The sequence below is a fragment of the Ascidia mentula genome, chromosome 5 (genome assembly GCF_947561715.1).
Source record: "Ascidia mentula chromosome 5, kaAscMent1.1, whole genome shotgun sequence".
In the NCBI taxonomy this organism is placed as follows: Eukaryota; Metazoa; Chordata; class Ascidiacea; order Phlebobranchia; family Ascidiidae; genus Ascidia; species Ascidia mentula.
Window position 1 is genome coordinate 16,752,169 of NC_138570.1, and position 16,920 is coordinate 16,769,088.

At 39.0% G+C, this 16,920-nt stretch overlaps 1 protein-coding gene across 1 annotated transcript; it reads left to right on the top strand.

The window, feature by feature from the left end:
- The first annotated feature begins 159 nt into the window (after positions 1-159).
- Positions 160-16,455, top strand: LOC145903060 (dual oxidase 2-like). Its single transcript, XM_082991147.1, has 30 exons — positions 160-319; positions 639-707; positions 1,969-2,130; positions 2,479-2,777; positions 3,542-3,671; positions 4,574-4,740; positions 4,894-4,954; positions 5,021-5,132; positions 5,486-5,543; positions 5,613-5,768; positions 6,122-6,208; positions 6,595-6,779; positions 7,129-7,253; positions 7,730-7,864; positions 8,122-8,252; positions 8,422-8,574; positions 8,934-9,122; positions 9,734-9,935; positions 10,480-10,755; positions 10,955-11,021; positions 11,219-11,421; positions 11,805-12,035; positions 12,508-12,691; positions 13,011-13,134; positions 13,446-13,625; positions 13,969-14,139; positions 14,502-14,660; positions 15,132-15,287; positions 15,360-15,500; positions 16,333-16,455. The coding sequence occupies exons 1-30, from the start codon at positions 160-162 to the stop codon at positions 16,453-16,455; spliced, it is 4,596 nt and encodes a 1,531-aa protein (XP_082847273.1).
- Positions 16,456-16,920: the final 465 nt, after the last annotated feature.

Consider the following 16,920-nt stretch of genomic DNA (forward strand, 5'->3'; position numbering starts at 1 on the left):
AGGGTGAAATAGACGATGAGAGCCAGTGTATCAGCTTCTATTTCACCGTTTTAAGTTTCCGATATATATTGATTCGAAAGAGACAGATCCGCCGGTCACCGACCTGCACAGGCTGATTCCTATGGTCATTCATGACGGTCATATATATTGGAAATCGTCATGGGGTTGTGTTACCTGATGCTCAGCATACTTTGGCACGATAGCGGCATACCGTGCTCCTGTCTTACTTCACACAGTGTTGATTATGAGTCAGTAAATCAACTTGCGTATGAGTTTGTCTTTTTATCGCACGGTCTGCTGGTTGCTGATTGCCCGTGTCGTAATTTGATCTGCCGGGACCAACAGTAATTGGGGAAAGTTTCTGGTTTGCATCGTACCTGGAATTTGCTTTATTTTCATTACTTTTTCACTAAACTAAAAACAATTGTGGTCAGGCAAATTTCAGCATGTAGATGCAGGCAATAAAACACAGCAACAGTTAAGATCAAAAAAGTCATATGTCGGGACTGAAAATCATTTTTCAATTCTTTTTGATTTTTTTGCAAAAACGCCGTAGAAAGTGCTCAAAGTTACTGTCGGATACGAAGAACCGACATAATTTAAATAACCTGCATGGCTGACAATATTTTATTGGACAGGTCAGAAGGAGTTTCCGCCGTACGATGGATGGTTTAACAACCGCATGGACCCATCATCGGGGACGCCAGGTAAGTCGAAACCAAATATGGATGTGTCATTCTATATTTCGTGTTGTAACTGGTAAGTTTGCAAACTTCGGGAAAATACTCGGTAATGTAATTTTTGCATTTAAAGCAAATCTAGTGCCTTTTTAAAACACGTAATCAAATTATCATTTAAAATTTACAATTTAATGGTAATTATAAATTCACTGCACGGGCAAGTCAAACACAGATACTGATAACACGAGAAGTAAATTTTGCATTTTCTTGTTCTTAATTTAAACCACCGGTTAACACCCACAAATTGCGAAGAAATACAACACAAAAGAGAAACCACACTATGTTGGTGGATACATTTCATAGGTTATGGCCGCAATACGGCTCATTAGGCACCTTGTCTTGTCTAATTGCGGCTGGAGATGTTTCGTGTGCTGCGTGTGGTCTTTGTTCCGACCTTTGCCCGAGTAAAAACCGTACGCAAAAAGGTATTTCAAACCTTAGTCGCATAAATCAAAGATTTCAACAAGTCTCCATAAATTCGTCAACACACCGGACAGGGTAATCAAACATTTCAAACAACATATACTCGTAAATATTTCGTTGTCTGTGTTGCCGCGTTACGACAAAAGAGGTATTCGTCAGCAATACGACCCTACAAACTAACGTCGAAATTTCTGCAAAGTAAACGAATTTTTGTAGACCCCAGGATAATGTTAATAATTGCGAGTTTTTGTTCTGAATGTCGGAAATTACAAATTTCTGCTTAAAATCCACATAATGTTAAACAATTTCTTCGGGTTGTTTTAACGTGAACAATGCGGCGAAACATGGTCTTCCGCCCCCAACTTCAGTATTCCGAATTCGACTGTTGTAAAGTTATTTTGGGAAGTCTCTGTTTGGCAACAAGTTTCATCAGTCAACTGGATAACACCTAGAGGTTGTTTTGTGGTTTAAATTCTCAGAATTCCCCATAGAGATCTCCACGTTACGCATATTGGGTTCCCCCTCGACAACGCAAATATTATTAGGCTACATTCAAAGGTTGAACGGTTCCATCGCGAAACCAACCCACACACAGCGCTGTCCCAATTCGAAATTAATTTAGCTGGATATAAATCATTGTCACTTTTCTATGCTGAAAAATCGTCTATTGTAATTTCTGCAACAATTAACGCAGTGTGCTGTAGTTACAAATTTTGTATTTTGTGCCTTTTCCTGTTGGTTGATTGCCAAATATATTTATAACATCACTCCCTGTATTGGAATTAATCGAAAACATTGTCCCCAGACTCTCCCCTTTCTCGGGAACTGACTTCTCATTACACGGACGGGGTTTATCAACCTTCAGGATTGGATCGACCTTCTCCACGTGATGTAAGCTCGTCCCTCATGTCTGGTCCACCCGACTTAACTTCGTTTGACGAGAAAACCGTCTTGTTCGTGTATTTTGGTGAGTTTAAAACTGCGGGAAATGATTTGTTTCTGAATTTCCAAAAATTTGTTCGAAGAAATAAACGATGCGATTCACAAATTTAATTTTGGTTGTAAAAAGACTGAAATATGGACAAACTAAAGAGACCTATTATGTCGAAACAGTTGCCTTGTCTGCAGCTCACTATAAAAAACAAGTTTCGTTCAGCTACAACTTTCGCCTGTAAAATTTGCATCATATAGTGTTCAATAATTGTTATGTTAACAATATTTGGCCAACAAAGCCTTCAATTCCAAATGTTTTGAAACTTTTGTTTCGTTACCGGATTCTTTAAAGTGAACATGAGGTTTCCATAAACCCTGGCAGGTCAACATGTCATAAACGACATCGTCGATGTTGAACGCAACGGTTGCCCACCGGAACGATACGGAATCAAGATATCGTACAACGATACTGAGCTCAACCCTCTTGGATTGCGTGATTTGGAAATGCCGTACGAACGATCCAGATATGACGATTCCAACACAGGGTATTCCCCAAACCGTCCGCGGAACCAGATCAACGAAGTGACGTCATTTTTAGACGGTAGCAGTATCTATGGTCACGGAAGAACTTGGGCCAATCAGCTGCGTTCGTTTGGCGAGTGCCCAAAGTCATACGAATCGGTAAGAAATGAATTGCCCAGAAATTTGCTTCAAGTTGTATTTGCACACATTAGATCAGAGGTCGTCAACCCAGGGCCTATTTTCTGTCGTGCGTATATTGAAGGGTCAAAATAACTCGCTGCTTCCAGTGGGTTTTAGTTAAGTGCGTAGAGATCTAACTATCCCTTGGCACGTTACAGATCTCTGACATCGGTATAAATCCAGTGACACCTGAATAACCTTTTGTTCACACCTCCTTGACAAGCCTAAAAAACAAACAAACGTTCGACTCGTGCCGACCACGTGGGCGTTGGAACGCGACAGTAACTGTAACCGGGAGCTCGAATTAGTTTACGAGCAAAGTAAATAGCAGGAATGAAAACTCCCCGACGCCGTTTGTTATTAGTCACGTACACGTTATTAAACATTGAACATTTCCGGATATAAATTGTGAAATATCTGGCGCGACCTTTGGTATATTGACGATTGTTGAAATGAAACCATCGAACTTCAATATCAAGGATTATTTGTCATCTGTCCCAACTATGGGAGAAAAGTTGTTCAATGTGGTTTTGTCGAAAAACGGCGACATGAACACAACATAGAGATTAGTTTGTGAGAGCTTCTGTACCTAAGTCGGTACAACAAAAGTTCGGAATGTCTGAGACTGGAATTTGAAACCTCCTTTAAGTGTTGGCATTGTCTTTGGCTTTGGCCATATACATTTGCAAAGCCGCTTAGATGTTGTGTAAAATGAGGAGTACTGACGGTATTCCCTTTTTAAGGATTGCAAGGGTGAATTGCGGTCGTCCGATGACGAGGGAAAATTTCCGATGCTGAATTTCCCTGGTCTGCCGATTTACAACCCCGCAATTCCTGCTTCCAATAAAGTCGAATCAACTGCTCGTTTTTACGGTATGCTTCTTTCTATGATTAACTTGAGAACACATTCTATTTAACGACGTTATATTAAACAGCAAATTTTGAATTCATTAATCCTTTGAACTCGATTGAATTTAGCAGGGTAATCGCCCCTCGTTAGTTTTATATTTCGATCCAGTCTAAATGAATGGAACTGTGCAGCATCACAGTCGCCCATAATAATTGTGCTGAAGGTCAGCATTTATCAAATGGTGTTACACCTGTAGTTTTTATTTCTTAAGCTCCTGTCTATATGTTGTAAGCAAGTATGTAGATGAATTCAGCTAATAATTTACGCGTCGTTCAAATCCCTCGGTGCCGATGTGTTATCTTGGCAATCACGACCGAATATTCACATTGAGACAATCCAAATTCCCCCACGTACTGAAATGTTGCAACAGACGCCAAAACCGAAATAACTAAGCGGGAGTGAGAACGACAGACAGTTCTGACTCCAGCTTTTGGAGTAAGAGGAATAAAAGTATATCGCTTTCCCCTGTCAGGTTGCATTAGCAGCAGGTTATGCAAACATATTGTTCGTGTAATGTAAACTCAGCGCAATCCGCTGTTTACTGATCGTTTGATTGCGACCCGGGGCTTAAGTGGCCCGGTGTTTTCCGCGAGCATTATTATTTGCTTTTTTGTTTCGAGTGCTGTGCTAACAAAGCTACAAATGGATATCGAAACCATCTTTCACGGGTGAAAAGATCTTCGGGGTCTGAAGCAAAGTATTGCATTGTGATAAAGTCTAAATTGATGTCAGTTAAAAATACTTGGGCTCACATAATCCTTTTTAGCTACGTACCTCAAAGTTTCGAAACACAAGTCACAAAGCCCTGTTTTTGTATGTAAAATAATCTTATTATCGTTCTTATCATTTTTTCCATCGTTTTCAGCAACTGGAAGCAGATTATCCAACGAAAATCCCTTTCTTCTCTCTATCAGCGTTGTGTGGTTTAGGCATCACAACTATTTAGCCAAAAAATTGCGAACTGCGAATCCCGTCTGGTCGGAACAGCGGGTGTTCGAAGAAGCGCGTACTTTGAACATTGCAATCTACCAGGCAAGATATATTATTGGAAAGTTTCGCCCCACGAGTTTGCGCATGGTTATGATCAAGATAGGTTTTGCAATGTTTGTAACCTTAGCTTTACCTGCGTTCGGTAAAATAATCATGCGTTCGAGTTTCGTTAAATAACTTTGCTTCCCTTTGTAGAACATCGTGTATTACGAATGGCTTCCCGTGCTTTTAGGAACGAATGTGCCAAAATATGAAGGTGAGTAATCCCAGTTCAGTAACTAAAATTACGTCATTGTGTACAAATGCCCCACATCTATTTTAGGCTACAAGTCGTCTACATCCGTCGCTATTAGCAACGTATTCCAGAGCGCCGCCATACGGTATTTGTACACTTTAGTGCCATCTGGTGGAAATGTGCGTTCCAACGAGCCAGGGTACGACCGATTTTATGTTTTGATGCAAAGCATATTATCTCTTTGCAAATGTCCAAACAACTCGGAGTGATTAACGATTATCGTCAGTGCGATCTATATTTTTTTGAATATCACAAATGTATTTGAATACGTACAGAAATTGACGATGCCATTCAGGCGAAAGTAATATTTTTGTGATATTTTAAAATAAAACGCACTGTCGCCGAATGTCAATCAATCTTTATGAGTAATTTTGAATACCTGACCAGCTAGGACTGATTCGTCTGTACCACCAGACAAAACAGGCTGATTCCTGTTTTCTAAACGACGTTTCTCTTATTTTTTGAAAGTATGCTATTTTCTTTTTCAAAAAGGAAATGCTCACCTAATGGAACAGCAGTTCGACTTTGTCAGAGTTATTACAGATCCGAGGTGAGCTCAGCTTCACTGCCAACACGTGTAATTAAAGTTTCATTTTAGAAATGTCATCACATTATGCAGGAGATTATTCGTGTGCGAACACTGGAAGGTATTTTGCTGGGAATGTGCAATCAGCTGGCTGAGAGGGAAGATCACGTCATCACACACGACTTACGAAACGCTTATCACGGACCACTTGAGTTTTCCAGGAGAGATTTGATGGCCTTATCTGTACAGGTAACAATCAGGGCAAATTGCAGTACTTTTGCAATGTAGCTATTACAGCGTCTACTCAAACTGTGTTTATTTGAATGTTATTGTAACCTAAACTGGATTTGTTAAGTACCATTTGGCGCAGAGTTTGGGGCTGTTTTAAAGTGATCGATGATTCTTAGTACACGGTTCCATGAGCATCAATACAAGTTTTCTGAGTCTTCACTGGATAATTTATACCAATTAGAAGATATTAGAAAATATGGTTTATGGGTTAAAATCTATTGGCTTTCGTGTGAGACAAATATATTTCGCTATCAAGCATTAGAGCATGTGCCCAATTAGAGCATACGTTAATTAAAAATATGTGTTGTCAGACGGGCCGAGACCACGGTCTACCTGATTACAATACAGCATTGGAGGAATTGGGATTCAACCGCACCAACTTTGCTAGCAACGCTATGGTGAGCATACCCTGAAATCCACCTTCAAAATCCACCTGTGTTGTCAGTTAGTTGGCAGTTTAGATTGAATGTTCCATGTTGCTTCACACTGATTAATTACCGAAGTTTTGATTTATATGCTCATATCAGCCGCTTCACACTTAAACTCATTGGTCCACAAACCTTAGATGAAATTATTTTGCCGAGTCGATTTGCACCAAGTTTTCCACATTTAGACAAAACAAAAATATACGAAGCTGTATAATAGACTATACCCGTCATGCAATCACTTTGACTAAATTGTAACTTACATCACGTCAACTCCAAGAAAACGTACTGCAACAAAGCAATTGTATGAAATGATTCTGTTATTATAAAATGTGTGATATCGCGTATGTCCGTTTTAGCGCGACGAACTTATGGAAATGTACAAGTCGTCGACGTTTGAAAACGTTGACATCCTGGTGGGAGGTTTGCTGGACATAAACCCCGACAAAGCGAATCCATCCCCACTCTTCAGCAAAATTATCAGGAATCAGTTCCAAAGAATTAGAGACGGAGACAGGTTTTGGTTCGAGAATGTCAAGAACGGGTAAGTACCCAAGGAAATTTAATTATCCAAAGCAATTTGTATCACATTTGTAACTTGTTCAAAAACAAACAAGAGGTGCTTGCGTACTATGCCGGTCGCAATCACTGGTTTTAAGTCATTAGAAATGGAATCGGCAAATCTTCATAACTTTCTCCTGCAAAGATAAAATTCTCTGATAAAGCAACAGAATCCCCAGACAGTCATATGGGTAACAAAGTCTTGGTGATCTTTTCGACATTCAATAAAAACAATTGACTCAGGTTTTTTTCTTATATACCTTGCTCTGTGTATGCATGTATGTAACGGTGCAATGTTACGGTTCGGTGTATTGAAATAAAGTAATTTGTAGCTTGTTCGATGACAACGCCATCGAAGAAATTTCCAACACATCATTTCGTGACGTTCTTCTACGTGTAATGACGTCAGATTATAGAAAAGATATTCAAGAACTCCCTTTCAAGTGGAAACCTACAGGTACAAAAAGAAATTACCGGCACAATTCATAAATCAGAGTTCCACAAGCCTCCATAAAGTTTCAAGCAAGGCAGCTAAATCAGTACAAATCCTACAGATCTAACCCGTTTACCTGCCTTGCTTGAAGCTTTATGATGGTTTGTGGAACCCTTGAGAACAGTGTTCACCAACCGGTGGTACGCGTATATAGGTCTAGTGGTATGCGACCGCATTCCAGGTGGTACGCGAGCACCTTTCCGTAATTTGCGGATGAAGTACGAATTTAGAAAATCGTAAGTGATCTCATGATGATTGTTACTGCATCTCTTAGGTTACATTGTTACACTCGACTAGGTGGTACGCGTCGAAATTGTGTTACTTCCAAGTTGTACGCAACCACAAAAAGGTTGGGAATCACTGCTTGAGAATCTCCATGGGCCCTTCAAGAATCACTGCAAGATGAAAACAAACTTTTACATTTTTTTTAATTTTTTCAGAATCATGTCAAAATTACACGCAAGTGTTTATCAAAGATTTGGAACGATGTTCTGATCTGCACTTGTACGATTATTTCGAAGATAGTGAAATATCTTTCATTGTGGTTTGGACAGCTGTAGGAGTTGCCTGCGTCGGTAATTCAAAACAGTTGTTTTGCATGATTTTTCCATTTTGCAACTTTATGTAGGCTCTAAAGTAATTTTGTGCCGATCTTTTTGACAATGATACCATATTCATGCAAACAAAATCTTTAAGTTCATTTAAATATGTGCGCTAAACCTTGTCAAGGCACATTGCTTACATGCATTTTGACCAACTGGGCTACCCGCGCACTGCTAGTCATTTACATACAAGGCAATTTTTCGTGACTTCGGGAATTTTGTTTTTACAGCGGCAATACTCATATCGCGGGTTCTTGCTGCTTTCTGTCGCCGAAGAAAAAACATTTACGTCAGGGCCGCCCTTAGCAAGAGAGATGTGACGGCACAAGAAGTTCTTGGAAGCAAAAAGCAAAACGTCAAAGTAGGCATTGGCAACACTAGAATTAAAAATATGCACGAATTTAGTAGTTGGAAAAAACGCTAATTCGTGTAAGCTTGTGTTCAGATCATTAAGGTATAACGTTATTCACATGTGCTTGAGACCCATCCTAGAAACATAAGTAAAGTAGCATCATTCTTCCCTGTTTCAGATCACTTTTAAAGACGGGGCAGTTGTCATCAAATCTCAATACAATCAGAGAGAAATTAACCTTACAAAAAACCGCACGGTGGAGGTATGGAGCAGTAATAATTACGACAGGAGGCATCTCCTTGTGAGGCTGGAAAAAGAATCCTATGATTTGGTAAAATAACCTTACACCTCTATTAAATAAAAATTATATGCATAAAGTGATTGTTTTAAGTATTTCTTAGCTGTGCACACGGTATTAATTTACCATGCTTTATTTACATGCACTGATTTTGCCTATTTCCAACGCTTGAGGGCAGCAAACGTAAACAATCAAAAGCGAAGAGCTACATCCCGAAATATGAGTTTTCTTCTATCTTGACAGTTAATGCTGCAGGCGCTGGCATCAAAATAATATCATATCTTATTGCCCGTTTTTTAACCAAAATATACAGCGACCGAGCAGGTCATATACTTTGCATATATTTATTGGACCCTAGGTCGTTGTGACTTTCTGAAGTTACCGTCACACAGGTGCTGAAGTTCGCTGACGAAACACGACGAGACAAGTTTTACGCAGATTTAAACCGTTTATGTGATGGTGGTTCGCTCACCTTCGCGGACAAGGGAACCGTCAGCAAAAGAAGCATGCTTGAAATGGCCGTTACCAAGGAAACGAGGGACAATCGAATGGAGTTGTTCTTCAATAATGCACTCCGCATGGTAAGAACAAGAATATTGGTCTTGGTAGCAACTTCGGTGTAATTGTGATGTTAATAATTAGGAAGAAACGTTACTTGCTGTTGTACGCAGGGTTGTTGAATAACAAGAATTAATGATTTGAACGGTGATTTGCACAATTAACTTGGGGACGTAAAGTCCTTTCACACATTTTGTATTGTCTATTTTGCTGGCGATGGCGACAGTAGCATGAGTTGAAATTCAATTAAATATAATGTTACTAGCAAATCTGCCGCATCTTTAAGAGCTGGAGACAGTAGTTCATAATGCGTCGACCTAAAGGTCTTGTCAGTGCAGCTGGTGTCTGTGGAACTGGGCTAGCTTTTACACAAGCAGGCACAGAATTTTTCACTTTGTGATACCTTTCGGTGATCGTCGAGCAGTTATGTATCCAACTGGGTACGAAACAACGGAGACGAACAACCGTGGAGTAACCGCATCTTATGGTTTGGATTTGCAATATGGATTGGAATTGAATGGGAAGATCTCCAAACACAACTGTGTTGTTCTATCCAGCATTATAGCTTCAGAAAAAATGTTTTGCAGCGCAAGTAAATCCAACAAAATCAAAACACAATATTCAACCTTTCCAGACGATAGGACAGGACGGACTCGATTCCGATCAGGTTTTGCCGGAACTCGCCAACGCAAAGTTATCTCAACATGACGTTGCCGAAGTGTTTCGCATTTCACACGACTCAACATTTCTCGACAAAATCTTCGAGCATTCGAGTTATGATGGCGATATGATGACGTACAAAGACTTTTGTCGATTTTTGACTTTTTTCTCGAAAGGTTTGTGACGGAATTTACAAATTTGTTGCCGTTCCCACAATTGCAGAAAAAGTAGAAATATGTTTTTTATTTACTCGTACAAAATATACATGATAATAATCAAAACATGTGCACTTGGCCCATAAAAAATTATGCAGATAAAAAATACTAAAAAAAAGAGATAAAAGTATGACATTGGCGCCATAGATTTCCAAGTCAGGCGCCAATAAAATATAACGATTTAATTTAATTTTAGAAATAAATATAAATTTTACGTTTACAATACAATCTGGTCATGCCCAAGAAATTATCGTGTATCATTCGTGTATTTGGCTCCTTTGCGAACGTTGAAACTTTGCTTAAAAAAAAAAGTTCCAAATTAATTAATTTAATTTAAATTTGATTTATTTAATATTTCTATGCCGTATCCTACATTAACGGTTTTTCAAAACTTGAACATAACTATAATTTGCATAATGGTTTTATTTACATTAAGAAAATCTTGACAACCAAATAACATTTGGCAGTTACAGATTTAAGGTTGCAATAATATTTGTGTTTTTAGGCCAACCAAGACAGAAAGCCAAACTCCTTTTTGAATTGTATGACGTCAGCAAACAAGGTCACCTAAACAAGAATGAATTTATTTCGATGGTGAAGTCCATCCTCACGATTGTTGGGGAGGAGAAGATTACTCACATATCATTCGATGAGATCATTATGTCCATGATGACGTCAATGCAGCGGAATCAACACAACCACTATAATTTCGAAGATTTCGAAGAGTTTGTAAAGCGATACGACATCAGTCTGTGCAAGAGTTTTTTGCAACCAGGAAGAGGTAGGTTTGATTTTGAACAAGTATCAACTTCCATCAATTTGTGTTGTTTCTAATGGGATAGTTCTATAGTGGGTTAACAACCTTAAGATATAAACACGATGGGACATTACTGTAAACAAGATATTTGTGAAAGATAGCTCTACTTTCATTTACTTCATTTACTTGTGATTTCCGTTCATTTATTGTGGATTTATTCTAGATTTGAACAGAAACACGGTGGTGCCAGAATCGACGGAACTTCCGAAAATCACCACAAGTTTTTCCAGGTATTTCCGATAAAGTTTCGTAAAATGTATTGAATCCCCAATACCCAGGTTATTAAAACGCATGTGGAACCCATTAAAATTGAACCAGACGAACATAATGACAAGATCACAATAGTCTCCTCGTAACATCAATAATCGAACAACTACATTGTCACGATTTAATTGCGCCGTCACAAATTTATTTTTTCTTTCAATAGTCCAAGGGGAAGTTGCCAATACACGATGAGCCGATTGACAACGCGGGAGTCACATGATCCGGTCATTATGAAGCGCAATGCGGTGGGAATGATGAGCAGAAGATACCGGGCGTTTTGTAGACTGGTGGAACAATACTGCACGCATGTGTTCTGGATCTCTCTGTACACTCTCATCACGGCTGGTGTATTTGCATACGCGTTCAGTAGGTTAAAAAGCCCATGAAAATCACGTTGCGGTTGCATTTATATTTGTTCGCTCAAAGCGAAATTTTCCTTTATTTTCCATTTTTGAAAAAAGTATCCCTTTAAGACTTTAATTTAAGTTCCTAATAAACGCTTCCGGAAACATTCTGTCCCTATTTATAGTCACAACGATTTTAACCTTTTCCTTTTGACTGCAATCATGGAAATATGCCTTTCCACGGTTAAAATGTGTTAACTTTCGCATAAAACAATTGTATTTCGCTAAAAAGAAAAGCCAGTGTAAGTAAGAAAACATCGTAAAGGGAATTTCAATAGTAGCGTTCGGTTACTGCCACCAAATTACTTCAATATTATTCATTTAAACACGAATCATATTTTCCAGACGAGGTTGTCTCGAACAAGACCTCAGGCTTGAACAGCATGGCAGGTTATCCGCTAGCGGTCGCCAGAGCGTCGGCAGGAGCTTTGCAATTCAACTTCAGCACAATCCTATTGACCGTGTGCAGGAACATAATAACTTTCATGAGAGCTACTTGGGTTGCAAGGTTCGTCCCGTTTGACTCAGCGATGACGACGCATCGGATTGCAGCCTGGATGGGATTGTTTTTCTCTGGTAAGCAGAAGTCGAAATGTATTCTGTGGTGTTCGTTGAGGTGTAACATTTTTCGTGCCCTGTATGCATTAATTTCGCACCCTGGCACACATTCCAACAGTAATTACATAGGGATGTGATTGCCTGTTTTTGCAGTTTTCAGCGCAAACAAAATGGCTGGCACATTTTGCAGAAAACGTAGGTATGTGTGCTTTCATGGTTTTTTGACTAATTTTAATCAACGCTCAATGACGTCACCCACACGCGAGCCTTATCTTACTATTTGTGGCGTCAGCCAGGTCAGCTCTATAACATAACCGTAAAGTTAGACCAGCCACGCATTTTTTTATAAACGGATGATGGAATAAACTATTGCCGGAACTTAAATAATTGTCTAAATTTTTTTTTACCAGTTTTTCTGCATTATGGGACAGACTTTTTGTTCTAAAAAAGAGTAAATCCGTTCATAGTACAGTATCTTTTATCATTGCAGTCATGCATACCGTGGCACATGGAATTAACTTCTACTCCATCCCAACACAATCTCCTTCCGACATGCTCTGCTACTTTAGCGACCTCTGGTGGCCGAGCAACTTTATTCCATCCTTTGTATTTTGGGCTTTTCAAACAATCACTGGTGTGACTGGCGTCGTCCTTTGCGTCGTGTTACTGCTAATGTAAGTGTATGCGTTTTGTTTCTTGTGAAGCGAAAGTGTTGTTTTTGAATGCAGTTTGAAATCATAAATGTTGAACAATTATGAACAGTTTTGATTAGGTTATTATAAGTCTTTATTATGTTGAACGCTTGACGAGTTTGAACCCTTCCAATAAGCGGTGGGCCGCGTCATTTTCGTAGTCAATTAACTGCTCTTTTTCTTGGTGTGACAAATTAGTCACGGAAGAATCGGCACTAAAATTAATTAAGTAGTCTAGTCTTTGTGCCAACATACATGAAAAACACATGTTTACAATATAGCATTTGTCGAATATATTTAGGTACGTGTTTGCGATGGACTTCGCCCGTCGTCTGATGTACCAAGTATTCCACTGGACCCATATCATCGGAATATTTCTTCTTTACATCCTCATAGTTTTGCATGGAAGCGCTATGCTTGTTCAGGTACGGAGACTTTTGTAAACATAAAGTCCTGCTTTAAATGAAATCTTTGGTAGTGAATTTGTTTTGCATTGATGTTTGGTTATTGGTGTATGGATATCTCACTATTACAGAGCACTGCGAGTTTGTTTTTTAATTGTATTTTCACAGCCTAACAAATGCTCTTACATTTTTTGAAATCCAATCGAAGCACGATCCATTAAGAATCCTTTTTAAATTTTAGTTATCAATTGACATCAAATGATGTCAGTAGGTTTTTTTTACATGTTTACAAAGTTTTTGCTTGTCGTATGCATGGAAAACTCTTTTGACAGAAACCTGGATTTTATCTCTACTTTCTGGGACCTGCCACACTTTACACACTGGACAAGATGTACAGTTTGTGTCGCCGCAAAACTCCCGTGGCAATTTTAAACGCCGAACTTCTTCCCTCAAACGTGCTGTACCTCGAAATACAGAGGCCTCGAAATTTTCACTACAAATCTGGTCAATGGGTAAGTACCTTTTGCTTGGATTTATTTACGTGCGGCATTTTACAAACAACTTGAAAGTTTGTTGAGATGAATTTTATGTTGGGTATTTTGGCTGTATTGTTCATATTGAATGATTACTATAAAGTGCGTTGTGTTCATAAATTTTTCAAAGTCTTTAAACTCCACGCAAAAAAAATTAAGTTTTTATCTGTTATGACGATGCGTGCCGTTCTCTGCTACCTCATTTATTTTATTAGTAGGTAAAAGTCAAACATTGGTTTCAAAACGTTTCGAACAAAGCTGTATCTTCGGGCCACCGTTTCCACCTAACCGACCTCATTAGTTCAGCTTTGTTTTGTCGCAGGTTCAGATCGCTTGCCCGGAGATTTCCCCTCGCGATTATCATCCGTTCACTCTCTCATCCGCACCCAACCAATCGTCTCTCATGCTCCACATCAGGTCGGTTGGCCCCTGGACGAAACGCCTATGCAAAGTTTACAACACTGAGAATAATGCTGGATTCGATCTTCCCAAGGTGGGGGAATAGTTTGTGATGCTGCTGTCAGGCATAATATTCTTTGATAACTGACATTCTGGCACAAACTTTGCCGCATGGCATACCAAACACTGATTGAATTAATAAAACATAGAAGTATTTCATGCTATCGCGTAACAACGTAGCATCACCCCACTGCGCAGGTCCTTATACTTGTCAATCACAGCTATCGTATACAAGCTACGTTACTATTTGGGCCAGGCCCGTATTGAATTTTTATTTCAAACACAAGCTACACAGCATACAAAAACCTAATGTGACAAAACGTTGCATCATATGGTGAAAAAACATTGTGTTGAGTCAAATACATGATTTTCTTCAGCGTTTGCTTCCACTTTCAGATCTACCTCGATGGTCCATTTGGCGAAGGTCACCAGGACTGGCCCAACTACAAAGTTTCCGTCTTAATAGGAGCTGGAATCGGGGTGACGCCGTTCGCATCCATTTTGAAAGATTTGGTTCACACAACCACCATGGGCCCGGATGTTGCGTGTAAAAGGGTATGATTCATATCTACTATGGTTAAGCGAGTTTTCGCTGTACACTAAAACAGGTCCCGCGAGATATGGCGGACGGAGGGGGTTGGGGTGCAGCTGGTGTGGTGTAGGAGAGTCCATAGGGGACCATGAATATCGAAATGTGGAGGGGCATTGATATCATTGTTTGGCATGTAACTTTTGAATGTGTAACGCAAATACTTATTAGTACCCCCTATAACAATCTGCTGTTATCTCCACAAAATGTCTTGCACCAGCACATTTTTTGGACAAGTGTTTCAAATCTCAGCATCCATTTTTTTTTATTTCGCACTGGTTTTATTCATAATACTTGGTTTTCTTGAATTACCATAAAACGGTTATCAGAAATTGGGCATTGACAGAACAATTGTTAAACCACACTCAATCCCGGTAACGCTATCTTTATTTAATAGTCTCTATTTAAAAGTATACATGTGTACTTTACGTCGTCAGGTCTACTTCATTTGGCTCGCGAGGGATCATAGGCAGTTCGAATGGCTGCTTGACATCATCAAGGATGCAGAAGATGGCGATGAACGGGGAATCCTTCGAACTCACCTTTTCATTACACAGTTTCCTCATAAATATGATCTGCGCACCACGATGACGGCACGTTAAACATATTAATGCGTCACTTGGTTCACCAATATTAAAATAACGGTTGTATTGTTGGTATTACAGTACGCATGCGAGAAGCACTTCCAGAAGACCGAGGGGAGGTCGATGTTTACCGGGTTGAAAGCAGTTACACACTTTGGACGACCAGATTGGTTCAGTTTATTGGAGACATTGAGAAAAGACCAAAAGCAGGACTTTGAAAGTGTGGGTTTCTGTTCTTCCATGTTGAAACAAAAAAATATTTTTTTTGTAAGATATAATATTAATTATTGCTTGCTGGTGCACTGTTTTTGTAAGAGACTGACTGGTAAATAACTTTATTATAGTCAAGGTGACAAGGTGACTGCACCTGAAGAAGAGATAAAGCTCGCGAAAGCTCGTGCTATAATAAAGTTATTTACCAGTCAGTCTCTTACAAAAACAGTGCACCAGCAAGCATTATAGGCATAGACCAGAGACTGACACAGCAAATTAAAGAAATTGAAATATTAATTAAATTATTCACATATATTATATGATAAAAATAAACGGTGTTGCGTACGAAAGATACAGAAACATTCAGTGAACAAAAACGATGTATTAAAAATGCGCCCTTCAGGCGTGTAAATGCACCACCATCAAACCAATCGCAACTATAGACAAAAAGAACGTTATAGCCGGACCAAACGTTTAAAATGTTTTTTGATATGTAATTTTTGCACCATTTCTAGTTTGTTCAATTGTTATCCGAAGCGTGAGATCAGACTGGATCAGATATTTGTAATACTTAATTTTTAGGAAGAATGTTAACGGATTTACTCATAATTTTGAGAATAAAGAAAATGGCCCATATTGCAATAAAACATTCACATCTATGGGTGTGTGACTGATATCAATGATGCATGGCGTCACCACCAACGCGAGCCTTATCTACGGTCTGTGGCGTCAGTCAGGTCAACTTAAAAAACATTTTTAACTAATGATGACACAAGTTTTGCCGAAACCTCTTTCAAACAAAATAAAATACGTCAATAGTTTAAGTTGATGTTTTCTATAGATTCGGAAGATTGGGGTATTTACGTGTGGTCCCGCGAACCTTTCCAAAGAAGTTGATGAAACATGCACAAGGCTCAGCAAGAAAGGAAAACCCGTATTCGTTCATCAATATGAAAACTTCTAATTATGGGAAGACACGAAATGATCGACGCACTTATATGGTGCAACAATGCATTTCTCTATGCAATGAGCGCGAAATCACTATCCCAGTCGGTACTACTAACCAAATACACAATACTAACACCGTCATATATAACATTATCCTAGATAATTATTTTGTAAACATATATCCTGTGAATACTGCACATATACTTTTGGAATGCAGCATAGTTGCGAAATCATGCGTAGTTGTTTCTGGGGTCAGTTTCATAATAACCACTTTTGGTTCTAAGTTGGCCCATCCTGTTAGCATAATTTGTAATCTGTTTTACGTTTTGTTTCATTGCTTCTGGCGGAAAAATAAAATTATTGTTATGAGTTGGTTTATAAAAATGACTTCTAGTAGTGTGAGTGTGTTTCTAAAAAAACAAACTGCTGTCGATAACCTGGCGATCACCGTCCTTTTAGTAATAGTGTGTGTGTACTAGTG